Source organism: Setaria viridis, chromosome 2, assembly GCF_005286985.2.
Source record: "Setaria viridis chromosome 2, Setaria_viridis_v4.0, whole genome shotgun sequence".
Lineage (NCBI taxonomy): Eukaryota > Viridiplantae > Streptophyta > Magnoliopsida > Poales > Poaceae > Setaria > Setaria viridis.
The window spans coordinates 3,869,863-3,882,258 of NC_048264.2; the positions used below are offsets into that span (position 1 = coordinate 3,869,863).

Genomic DNA, 12,396 nt, shown 5'->3' on the forward strand with positions numbered 1-12,396 from the left:
ACTAAAAAATGGCAGCACATAGTTCAAACTTTGGGTTTGTCGACATGGTAACATTATCAACCGTACTATTTGCAGATGGTTGCATCAACATGATAAATTGAAGATTACTCGCCGTGCTGGAGCGTATTTTTCAGTGGGTATTATGCTGACAAGGTGGACTGTGATGTGATTCCAATGGATCTATGCCATCTTTTCTTGAGATGTCTATAGCCATTTAATCTTAATCCAATTCATGAAGGAAGATCCAACAGGTATTCTCTTGTACAATGTGGGACGCATCATGTCCTATGCCTGAGAGAAACATGAAAGCTGAAACTATTGTGGCAAAGAAGCATGTGAAGACCCAAAGCCAAGGATGGCTTTACGTGAAGGGGTCGGCTGACGGAAGATGATGCAGTCTCTAAATTCACATTAAATTGTAATTCCAGTGCAGCTACTAAAGTTTGCAAAGATACGCAGGTTGGAAGAAAATCGAGGTAAACAATCATCACATACTTGTTGGTTCCCTAAAGGTGCCCATCAATAATAAGTAGTCAGACTCTGTTGTGTGGAGATGATAAGCAGATTGCTAGCTAGCATCAAATCGTTTATTGACCCAGTTGTATCGGCTTGAGATCAAGTCGAATCTCGAGAAAGGGATAATGTCACATTTGGGCCAGGCAACAGCAGCTGCTGCAGAAGGACATTGATTTAGGCGGGACTGGTCGCGCGTTAACGCGGTCCATTCATATTCTTTTCAACAAGAAAACAATTCTATACCCATTTCAAAAAATTAAAGAAATGTTACCTCATTTCATCACACCTTCCAAAACATTAGGCCATCGCGTCCATGCAACAATCATCCAATGATCTAGTGCAATACTCCTACATTTTTATTGTTTAACCCTTTAGGCGAGTTACAAAATCAGTGACGGTTGGTATAACATGTGCAATTTAATCTCCCACTAGCAAAATACATGTGCGTTGCTATAGATGATTTTAAGGACAAACTGCAAAAAAAAAAAGAATTATACATCATTAAACTATTTTCAAGGAACAATAAAAAAATTGGATATACAATTAGACGTAAAGTTTGTAAAAGCTTACACGGCAAAAATAGGCTAATAAGTTTCTGATCCTGAATGCAATTGTATCTTGTTACCGAAGAAAATAGGTAGCATTCCTTTGAAGATGAATGCATTCGCTGCCATTCGTTTAGCACAAGTGTGAAGTAATAAAACTTGGAATTCATGTTATATCATAATTTACTAATGTGTAAGGCCTCATCCCATCAGTCAACACAATAACAACAATGAAACCACACCATGTGTACAGGTAACTAGATCAGTTGGTGGGTATTGTTACTTCGATTACGGGATAACGTGGTGCTATGACTCCATCGAATGTGGCCTCTCCTCTCTATCCTACATGTCCGGCAAGACACATGTTATAACTACAGAGCATCATTCCATCCTGTTTAAGCCAACAAAGCTCCACTCAACCCTGTTTTCATCCCCTAGTCCACAACTCAATAGAAATCCACACATTTGAACAAAATTGAAATTTAGCCTTAACAGTTCCTCATAAATCCCTAGTGGAACTAAAGAGCAATGGGCTACTTCTTGCCGCAGCGTGCACGCTTCTAAGGAACTACAGCATCGATCAGGTATACAAAAAATCATCGGGTTGTGCAGCACATTCTAAAATACTGCATGATGAAGCAGCAACTGCCACATACTAGAAAAGGTATTTTCACAAACTCTGCACACACTGCGTGTTGTCAGCATCAATCGATTCTTCTGTATGATCCAATCTTGGACTTCTGCCTGAACTCTTGTTTTGGACTGCCTGCCTTAAGACCATCATATAGGTCATTGGTGTATTGATCATTTTAACTCGGCCAGTCATGTTAAGCAATCATCTGATTAAGGTGCCAAGCTGTTGGTGTGATGCTACTTCTTTGCGGTTTCACTGCCTTGTGAAGTAGCTGAAGCAGCGGCACTCTTTTCAAGAGTCTTCGTTGTGGCATTTTCAGCTCCTGACGGCTCAGACTGTTTCTTACGCCTGGCTCTCCTTGTTGTCATCTTGATAAGATCATCTTTTTGCGGCACCTTTTCTTTTGTTGAGCTGCTTGTTTGCTGCTTGCTGTTGGATTCTGAATCCGCATTAGGAAGCAAAGCTCGAGAACTTAGTCGTAGTTGGCCCTTGTCATTTATCTGGTTCAGACAATCAAGAAAGCAAAACATTCAGAAAAGGATCAAATCATGTGGTCAGATAACAAATGGGAATGCTGGAGGTAGGAATTGTAGCATTAGTAGTTATGCACTATAAACACCTACAAACAGACGCTACAGTTTCACTGTTACCTACAACTACAAGGCTACAACCAATTTAGAAAAAACAGCTAAGGTCACTTTTATTTGTACCTCAAATTAGGCAAGATAAGAAATTCAAACTATCCTAATCTATTTTGAATTTAGAAAGAGATACCAACCTCAATAAGCTTGACGTCTATGCGATCACCTACTTTGAAAGCCTGCACAAAATGCAGACGATTGGATTACTTCAACAAGCAAGGGGGAAAATCGAAAGCAAATGAAACAAATTCATGATATTTCCTCACATCCTCAGCCTTGGCCAACCAGCCCGAACTTAACTCACTGATATGACATAGACCCTGCACATTGAGTTAAGCAAAACAAATTATGACAGCAAGACTATCAAAATTAAACTGGACGAATTTTCAGGGGAACATCCCTTTCTTTGTGAATTATATTTATATGATAAATATGTGAAACTGCTGAAACTAAATAAGTAAATTTCAAGATCTGCTCACCTCACGTCCTGGAGCAATTTCAACAAAGGCACCGTATGGAGCTATTGATTTGATCTCACAATTCCTGGAATATGAGTTTCCAAGAAAAGGGAGTGCTAATTAGTAACCTAGTAAAATGGTTAGGAGAAAGCAAGCAGGGTAATTAATTGAACAAGAGATGAGCAATAATATACTTCAAGAAAAATAATGTACATTAAATACAAAGGGTAAATGTGAATACCTGTAAATTTCCCCAACTTTTGGAACCATGGTAAGGTTAGCTATTATAGTTTTTGACTTCTCTAAGCTTGATAAGTCCCTTGCGGTAATTTTTACCTGCCAAAGGCATTTGTCAGATAGTAATTTAAGAAGGCTAACTGGCAACTATCACTAAGTTCTCCATACCGTGCCATCATCTCCAGTATCAATAGCATCTACCCCAGTCTCCTCAATTATACTTTTTATTGTCTTTCCACCAGAACCAATTATTAAATTCACCTTGTTAGGTTTGACCTTGAAGATCAATTGTAATAAAAACATGTTAGAAACTACAGTTGCAAAAAAAAATACACAGAAACACTTCATGAAGGAAAAAAAATAATAACCTTCATGACGTGAATTAAGGGAGCATGCGGAGATAGTGCTTTTGATGGTGGAGGTGAAGATTTTGACATTTCATCTGAGGAATATAAGCAAAATGTAGCATCAGATGGGGGGGAAAGATCTATGCAAGAGAAATATGCAGAAAATGACAGTTCCAACATAAGAGCATTCTGTGGAACAGGCAGAAGAGAAGACAGTTAATTATTGTGGACCATTCAAGTAGAACTTTCTAATATTAAGGAAATTTCCAATCATCTTGTGACATAATCTTTAAGTGACATTACTCCTTGGTGCTCACAAATTTATTGGGACTTTTTGAAAATGATGCCATGAAAATTGATAAATTCAAGAATAAGCATGATGTACCAGCACAAAAGAAAGTAGCTACTGCATAAGTGCATACCCTATTTTGCATGTCGTATACTAATGCAAAACAGTGAAATTTTTAGTCCACAACAAGCATGAATTATATGTCAACTTTTATGTTTTTTTCTGGAAATGCTGAAAAGGTTTCAAAATGAGCTCAGCGGTTGCTATGTTTTAATATTCCTAGTTCTACATTTTATAGTTATGAATTATCATGTATCAGTTATCACAGATTTTCATATAGCTGGGGTAAGCACATCAAAGTGTACTGAATGTCGATGTCCAATTTAGAACAGGCTTACTCAGAATATGCCGTCTACCATCCCTAGCCTGAAGGAGTGCTTGTTCCATCACAGGTAGAGTTATCCCAACTACCTGTCACAATGAAATTTCCAAACACTAACTTAAGAACTGCAGTAATGCCTCCTAACAGCAAGCTAAATGAAAAATGCTTGCAAATCTATTTAGTCATTACAACCTTGATGTCCATCTGGAAAGCAGTTATACCACTTTCATTACCAGCAACCTGCAATGAGAGTTGATTAGTAAGACTGAAAGATGTAAGCAGCACCATACTACCATTGCTAATGCATTTCCAAAGATCAAATTCAGAATACAATACAAGTCACACCTTCAAATCCATATCACCAGAGGCATCTTCAGCTCCAGTAATATCAGAAAGTATAAGTGGGCTACCATCGCCACCAAATTCTTGTGTATCAAGAACCAAGCCCATTGCTATTCCAGCAACAGGAAACTTTATAGGAACCCCAGCATCTTGAAGTGCTAAACAACCTCCACAAACAGAAGCCATGCTGGTGATGTATCACAGAAAAAAGTATTAGCAATTGAGGAGAGTGATCAAAAGCTTATTTGTCTACGGTACGGAACAAAGAAAAATGGCCGATTGTTGAATATGCCAGAAATGTTGGGTGAAAGTTCAGGCAACCCTGGACCTAGGATGGTTTTTGTCTCAAAATAAGGGGATTTTAGTTTTTGCACCTGACCAGCTAGCAGGATCTATACACCGAACTCTAAGCAGGCAAAAAGTAACAGAACATATGGAAGTAAAATAAAAGGCCGTGCCAACTCTCATGGTTCCGCAAATAAAAAAATGCAGAACTTTCTCTCGCCAGAAGAAAACAAACAAATTTATGCAAAGTAGCAAACAGAAAACGAATGTTAAAAACTAAAGAATAATATTACCTGGATGAGCCATTACTTTCAGTGATAGTACTCTCGACACGAATAGTGTAAGGAAAATCCTCTTCCAGAGGTAAAATTGGCTCCAGTGCCCTTTCTGCAAGCATACCGTGTCCAATCTCTCTCCTACTAGGTGCTCCAATTCGACCAACTTCACCAACACATGATGGAGGAAATGAGTACTGCAGTACGTCACATAAATTAGTTGACAATGCAGAGTAATTAATATTAATGTCTAACTTTGATGAAAACAAAGCTCCAAGCTAGAATGGGAAACTATTTGGGGCTGTTTCACAAGTCAGCAATGAAAATAGTAAGCATGTAGCCTTCAAAAGAAATCCTCAAGGTGATCCTCAAAGAACAAGAAAAGAGATTGGATAGATACTCATAGACACCTTGTCAATTGAGAAGCTTTTTGGCAAAGGTGTTTTGCTTACCTGAAGATAGAAGCTTTTTGATTCCTCGGTGTCTACAAGGTTGTCAATTCGTTGTGCCATTTGATAACCACCTAAAGTGACCACAGCCAGTGACTGCATGATCAAACAAAAGAAAAAAGGTGAAAAAGAAAGATACAGGTAGCAAATCTTGATGCATTTGACTCGAGTTGAAACAGCCTCTATTAATAAACGAGTAGAAAATACACAGCTTTAAAATACAGTTTGTGGTTGTGTTTTCTATTCATTAGAAACAAACTCTTTAACATAAAAATGCATCAGCTTAAGTTGTATAAGAAAGCTGATTTCTTATAGATATGGTGCATATGAATAGAATGCACAAATTTCTAAAAACATTACAAGGTATTGAACAGAAAGCAAGACACTAGCGGCATATGACAAATACGACTAGGTCATACTGTTCGAAATCAGAAATGACAGTTACAACAGACTCTGAAATAAGGTGTATTACCTTACCTGTGTTTCTCCCCTCGTGAACAGAGCACTACCATGTGCTCGTGGAAGTAACCCACATTGAGAATTAATGGGTCGAAGTTCCCAAGGACTCCGTCCATCGCTTCGCTTTCCGCCCTGAAGTTTGAGACATTTGTGTTCAGTACCAAAATTTCCTTATTCAACCAACAAGAAAAGTCCCAATGAACTGTAAGTACCAAACAGAATATACATCGCACTAGGAAGTTCAAAGGGAATGTCACAACAGATAACACTACTTCTAAAATAGAACCCTAATTATTAAACCTACATTGAAGAACAAAGGCATGTATGACAGGCATTGCCGCAGATACCACTATGCTAAATCGTGCGAACACCCCTTTTTCTTAATTCTAAACTGTTTCGCCATAGCAGCATTCTCTCCTAAATATTACAGCTACACTTCTATTTTCATTTTTTGGATGGCCCATCGTAGGATTTAAATAACTGACACGCCTTTACGGGCTTCCTTTGCTAAGCTACACTATTACGTTCTACAAAAGGATTTCCAAGGAACCTTTGAAAACCCAAAGTCCATATAGGAAGAAAGCCAGAGATCTTTTTGCAGCAAGAACTAGAAAAGCTCGTTTGATATTTCTTAGTTTTTACACAGCTGCGATCAAATCTATATGCTGCACAATGCAGATATTGCAAATCCATGATGACTCATGATAGTTGATTATCAACACTACCTTACATCAAAACATTGCAAATCACAAGTATACATATGAAAGTTAAATCCCTAACAAGTTCTTTTGAGCAGAAAAAAAACCTCTAACAAGTTGACAAAATAGACAACAGGAAGCATTCTGCTATGCTCACCTAAGCAAGCAAAATAAATCTTTAAGTGGTAAGTGTAATCGCCGAGCAATACCTCTACAATGCGTCGTCGTAAATATTTAGATGAAACCTCCTTGAAGACTAGCTTGACATCAACTTCTGCAAATAGCTATATAGAGGAAAGACAGTGCAAGTCAGTATGAAATGTCATCTGATAAATAGGTATGAGATGCTAGATAAAAAATGTCAAGGAAAGCAAGAAAAGTAGAAAAAAAAAGTCTACTTATGCAAGAAATTTGAGAAAATTCCTGGAGAAACCTTTGAAATACAATAACAGAGGTCTATCAATAAGATACTATATCAGATGCTTTAAAGAAACATTTATATAAACCACATCTTCAACGAAGACTAAAACAATAACCATCACCTGACGAGGGGGCTTCCTTGAAACCGGCTTGATGTGAACATCACCTTCATCTACTTCTCCATCCACTATAACTTCATCCTCATCTTCGTCCTCTACAATATCATCCAAACTTTCAGCAACTCCTGATGAGATATCTTTGCAAACATAACCCTGTTCAGAAAGTATAGTTATAACTTTCTCCTCCACTGCTGAAAGAGCTTTCCTTCTGGGAATCTTTTCTTTTATTTGCAATGCCTTCACCAACTCATCACCAGAAATATCCTGAACAACATTAGCAGTTGAAATCAGCAACCTGAATCAAGAAGATGTAAAGAAGAACAACTCTTCGTTCCGACAACATGGGCAATGCCTATAGGCATTGCACACTTGAAAGGAAAAATAATGTTGCACAGCTACCAGCATATTCTTTTCAACTTGAAACTTACAGGCTCATCAAAGTTACATCACTGATTAAATAGAGAAATGATCGGCTGGGTTCATAAGCTGTTTTTTCATATGATTTACAAAACTGACCAACTGAAAGAAGAATATGCGAGAACAGCAAATAGTATTTGTACAAAGAAGTGACCACTGGAACTAGCACCATAGCATGTCAAGAAAATAAAAATAATATAAACGTATAGAAATCAAGAAAATGGAAGGATAGAAAACATCATTCTAGGCACCATTCACTACAAATTTTAGACAGTTCAATTATTGTTAAGCTACAAACCTACAGAAAAGGTTATTAACTGCTTGTAGTTGCAACTATCAAGTTCATAGATTGTACAATTGGTAAAATAGGAGCTGTAGTATGTTCATACTTCAACATGCCTGTAGAGTTCAGGAGGTGGTAAGGCAATAGCATCAACCATCTTCTTCTTTCCACAGTTCTGGACAAGAACATCAATTGCTTTGCAGATCTCTCGAATTGCCACCTGATTTCTACACTATGTCAGAATCACAAAAAAGGGATAGACCACGACCAAAGTTGTGTTTCTTTCAGGAGCAATATATTCTATCTAAAACCATATCTTATTGATAAGATATAAGCTAACCTGCCCAGCTTCCACAGCTTCTAGCAGCTTCTCCTCAGTCAGGAAATCACAGTAGCCCTACCAAAGACTAGTCAGAAATCTCAACTATAAAAGGTATGACTAGTAATCTTAGGAAAATAATCAAGATAGTTGAGCTAATTTGAGGACTAGCAACTTGGTTTACCACATGAACCTAAATCGTAATTATTTTATAAAAAAAATAAAAGGAAAAGTAACAAATGTTCAATAAATGTATATAAGATGGTACACTACTCATATTTTCCTATAGAAGCTAACAAGCCTTATAGAACATCAGAAATAGGTGAGCCAAAAGGTATGGCAGTAAAAAATAGATATTTTTACTTTAATTATCAGATCATTCATCGCCTTAAACAATGTCTGGTGTGGTTTCATGTTTGGGTAATTTTGGGTGTGCTTTTTTATCCTTTTTTTACCCTTTAATGAAATGATATGCAGCTCTCTTGCATATTTGAGAAAAAAAATCAGCGCCTTAAAGCATCAAAATTTTCGGTTATCATAAGTGCATAAGCACTGTTGAAACTGTTCTAGTGCAGTACAGGTAAAATGTGAAATAATAAGCATGCATGCAGAAAGCATCAACAAACACGGATTCTATTCATAGAGCCTGCTACCAAAGATTTTGCCCAGATTAATTCCCATTGACATCCTAGTTGAACTTATTGGGTACAGAAATTTCTGCCACCAACCAAGCAAGCCTGATATAGCTGCTGGCAGTTTGCTCGTTATAATGATAACAATAAATGATAGGAGCTTCACCTAGGATGACTGCATGCTTCTAAACCAATGATAATTGATAAATGAATAGATAATGTTAATTTCTCATATCCAAAGTTAAAACCTACTGCTAAAAATAAACTGCCTTAAATAATATTGCCAAAGGCAAGTATGACATGCAAAATGTTTTAATGCTAGGAATAGGGTGAAGCATGTATGCAACCAAAGCATCAGCACTAACCTCAATCATCAATATGGCACTATCAGTCCCAGCCATCATCAAATCCAACTCTGAATTCTCCATTTGTTCAGTAGTTGGGTTAATAACAAACTGGCCGTTAATCAGGCCAACTCTTACCCCAGCAATTGTTTGTTTATTTGGAATTTCAGAGAGAGCCCTGCAGTGAAAGCTTTGAGATAAATAATAGTATCTTCAAGATCAAGCAAAATTTAAACTCGCGCAAAAAGAAAGAATAGATCATTTTGATATTTTTCGTTAGACCTACACGGCTATACCAGCAGCTGTGATAGCCAAGCAATCCGGAGAGTGAATGCCATCATAACTGAAGACCTGTAACAGTCAGACTATCTTATCACATCGAGTCATTGATGGAGGTAATCATCACAAAATCAAGAAATAGGTAGAAAGTAGAAAACAAAATATGATGTTTGAAGCTGGCCCATCAACCACAAAAATGTCAAGGGAAAAGGTAGCCAACCATGTTTTTTTTTTTGCTGCAAAGGTAGGCAAAGGGAACAACCAAAACAATTGTACTTGCAAATAAACATCAGCACAACTGAAGTTACGCCTAGCTTCTACAAAAAAGGTTCTGTTCGGGGCATCTTGCATAAATAAACATAGAACAGTCATCTATGAAGATTGATGATAGGAATTATACAGCATCAGGTCTTATGGTTGAAGTTTCTGCTTTTTTCCAACAAAACTATAAATAATAGGTATTTCATATTTAAAGGTTGAACCGTGAATGGGATTGGCCAAGTTATGAATCCTGAATCCGAGCTACATGATGTTATGCATAAATTGGTCATTAATGAGAAAAGTACCATGTTATCATGACCACCATTTGTAGTATTATGAGATTACCACAGAAAGTTGCTGCTATTTAGAATATACTAGGAAAGGTTACAACAAGAGAGAAAACTGATAATGAGTTGCTCATATATTAGCATATGTTGCAGGAAAAAGCCAGAACATGAAACAAAACTCAGGCAACATCGATGCAAGTTAACTTTTAAAGATTACCCAGGATAGAACTTGAGTTTCATAGTAGAAACCCTTGGGCATAGTAGGTCGTAGGGGCCTGTCTATCAATCTGCATACTAAAACCTGCAACGAAAGTAAGAAAGAAATTCTAATGATCCAACAAACACAATAGTTCAATAAATTAGAAGTTCTTATAGTGAACCTCATGGTCTTTTGCCTTGCCTTCTCGTTTGAAGAAACCACCACTGGAATCAATTAAAGTATAGAATAAGGTTGTATAAAATACACAAGCTGAGGATGCACAGCGAAAAGGGTGGCAAGAACAGTTTTAGGTTTCTATACCTAGTTCTTCCAGCAGCTGAAAGGCGCTCTTGATAGTGAACCGATAAAGGGAAAAAGTCAGAAGGGTCGTTTGGAGAATCGGACAGACAAACAGAACAGTAGAGAATCTGCCAGCATAGTTTGAAATTCCAATTAGACATAAAAACGTCTACAAGTTGAAATAATGAGATTAAAAATATTTGGGACTTCAGTCTTCATCAATTAAACTGGAGAACAATGGACGAAATAAAATTCAGACTACAACATCCTGTAGAACTTGGGGAGAAGGCAAATTTTAGTATGCATAGGCAACATGCTATCCTCCAGAATGCCATTCATGAATTATGGTAACCGTCAATGAGAACAGAAGAAGAGCCATGTATTTAGAGGCAGTAAACACTAAATTCTGGCAACTTACTGTTTCCCCGTCCGTGACCATTACAGAAGCACTCGCTTGCCTCCCAATGTGGCCCGTCTCCACCAGTATCTGCGGAACACCAATACACTCCATTTAAGTAATGCTCGCACTGTGTCATCAATCAACGAAACCCAACATGAAGAACATTAAAAAAAATCCAATGCGCCTATGCAGTTGACATGAGCGCACAACAAGGCATAGTTGGTGCTGTTCACTTTCGAATTTTGATAACGGGAGGATTGCACGTGAGAATCCAGCAATTACGAGCGCGCAAAAAGCGTACAGCGCGCGCCACAATGCATTGTGCAGGGCCACACTCCGACACAGCCGCGGCGATTCGCGGCGCGTGAACAGAGCACGGCGCCACAGTTCACAGCTCGGGGGAGGAAATGTAGTTCACTGGCGCTCACCTCGCGGTCGCCGACCGGGATCCTGACGGAGAACTTGGACGGTCCGGAGCTGCTCTCCTCCTCCGCGACCGCGGCGGATGCCCTGACAACGACATGCCTCTGCGCTGGCGCCCTCCTCCGCGCGCGGCGGCGCGAGCACGCGGCGCGCGGGAGCGAGGCGTGGAGCGGCGGCTCGGGGTGCTGCTGCGGGAGCGCGAACGCGAGGTGGCGGCGGTGCGGCGGAGGCGCCGGGAGGAGGAGGTGGAGCGCGGCGGGGCCCGCGAGCATCTCGAGGCGGAGGTGGAGGCGCGACGGCGAGCGTGGGGGGTGAGGCGGAGGAGGCGGGAGACGACAGACGAGAGGGTGGCGACGCGCCCACGAACCTTATCACTTTCTCCGCCTCCGTTTTGCCTTCCGCCGTGTCCGTGTGGGTTTTTAAATCGCGAGATTTTGCCGTGCCCCTGCCCCTGGGGTTTTGGGATGCTACCTTTAGGGCAGGGTTTTTCCAGGTTTTAGGACGGTAGATACACATTGAGGTCCGTACCCTTAGACAAAAGATACGACCTTATTTAAGTTTGAATCATATTTGTTCTGAAAGTCATGAAAATTACTTTTTTTTTTCTACATGATATAGTACTGTACCAGGCATAATGTCGAATATGTTGGTCCCGCGAGCTACATAGATAAAAGAAATTGGTGTTGCTATTTTCTACCAATGCAAGCATCAGCTCCCATCTCTCTCCTCTCTACCAAATAGAAAGTCACTTTTTCATTTTACATGCAAATCCACTTATGCTCATGACACCCACAACAATGTGTTACAAAAGTTGCATTCATACTATAAATGCACATATAAGACCTGCCATCTACACTCTACACTCTAGTTTATATAGCTAAATGCTCGTAGTTCATCAAAGTGGAGTGGGAGGGGGGGCATAGGACCCTAGGCTGATTGGCCCAAGTCCCAACTCTAGATACATGTACTGTGATCGGCCAAGTCCCAGCTCTAGATACATGTACTGTACGCGTGATGTTTCGGTGATCCCTAGCTGGTACTGCTCTCTCTGCCTGTACGTTGCATGTCGTACGCACGTGTGTATAGCTAGCTAGATGCTGCGCTAAGCTAGGCCGTATAGCAGTATCTCATCGTAGCCATTATTGCAGGTAAAGCT

General features: G+C 39.4%; 1 protein-coding gene across 1 annotated transcript; it reads right to left on the minus strand.

Annotated features, from left to right (window-relative positions):
* Nucleotides 1-1,455: 1,455 nt before the first annotated feature.
* On the minus strand, nucleotides 1,456-11,630 carry LOC117844731 (probable polyribonucleotide nucleotidyltransferase 1, chloroplastic). The gene is made up of 24 exons (XM_034725503.2): nucleotides 11,246-11,630; nucleotides 10,836-10,904; nucleotides 10,439-10,545; nucleotides 10,299-10,341; nucleotides 10,136-10,219; nucleotides 9,378-9,442; nucleotides 9,113-9,269; nucleotides 8,137-8,193; nucleotides 7,903-8,016; nucleotides 7,100-7,360; nucleotides 6,767-6,841; nucleotides 5,878-5,991; nucleotides 5,404-5,496; nucleotides 4,970-5,148; nucleotides 4,395-4,578; nucleotides 4,242-4,289; nucleotides 4,066-4,138; nucleotides 3,400-3,473; nucleotides 3,200-3,307; nucleotides 3,036-3,130; nucleotides 2,816-2,879; nucleotides 2,603-2,656; nucleotides 2,474-2,515; nucleotides 1,456-2,195 (listed from the first exon to the last, which is right to left on the minus strand). The coding sequence occupies exons 1-24, from the start codon at nucleotides 11,510-11,512 to the stop codon at nucleotides 1,932-1,934; spliced, it is 2,691 nt and encodes an 896-aa protein (XP_034581394.1). The 5' UTR covers nucleotides 11,513-11,630; the 3' UTR covers nucleotides 1,456-1,931.
* Between the last annotated feature and the right edge of the window lie 766 nt (nucleotides 11,631-12,396).

Excerpts from the sequence above, each read along its gene's own strand:
- LOC117844731 (XM_034725503.2), bottom strand. The coding sequence starts at position 11,512 with ATGCTCGCGGGCCCCGCCGCGCTCCACCTCCTCCTCCCGGCGCCTCCG. Across the intron at positions 10,905-11,245 it reads TCCCGGTCGGCGACCGCGAG|ATACTGGTGGAGACGGGCCA; the intron begins GTGAGCGCCAGT and ends GGTGTTCCGCAG. Across the intron at positions 9,443-10,135 it reads AAACTCAAGTTCTATCCTGG|GTCTTCAGTTATGATGGCAT; the intron begins GTAATCTTTAAA and ends TGACTGTTACAG.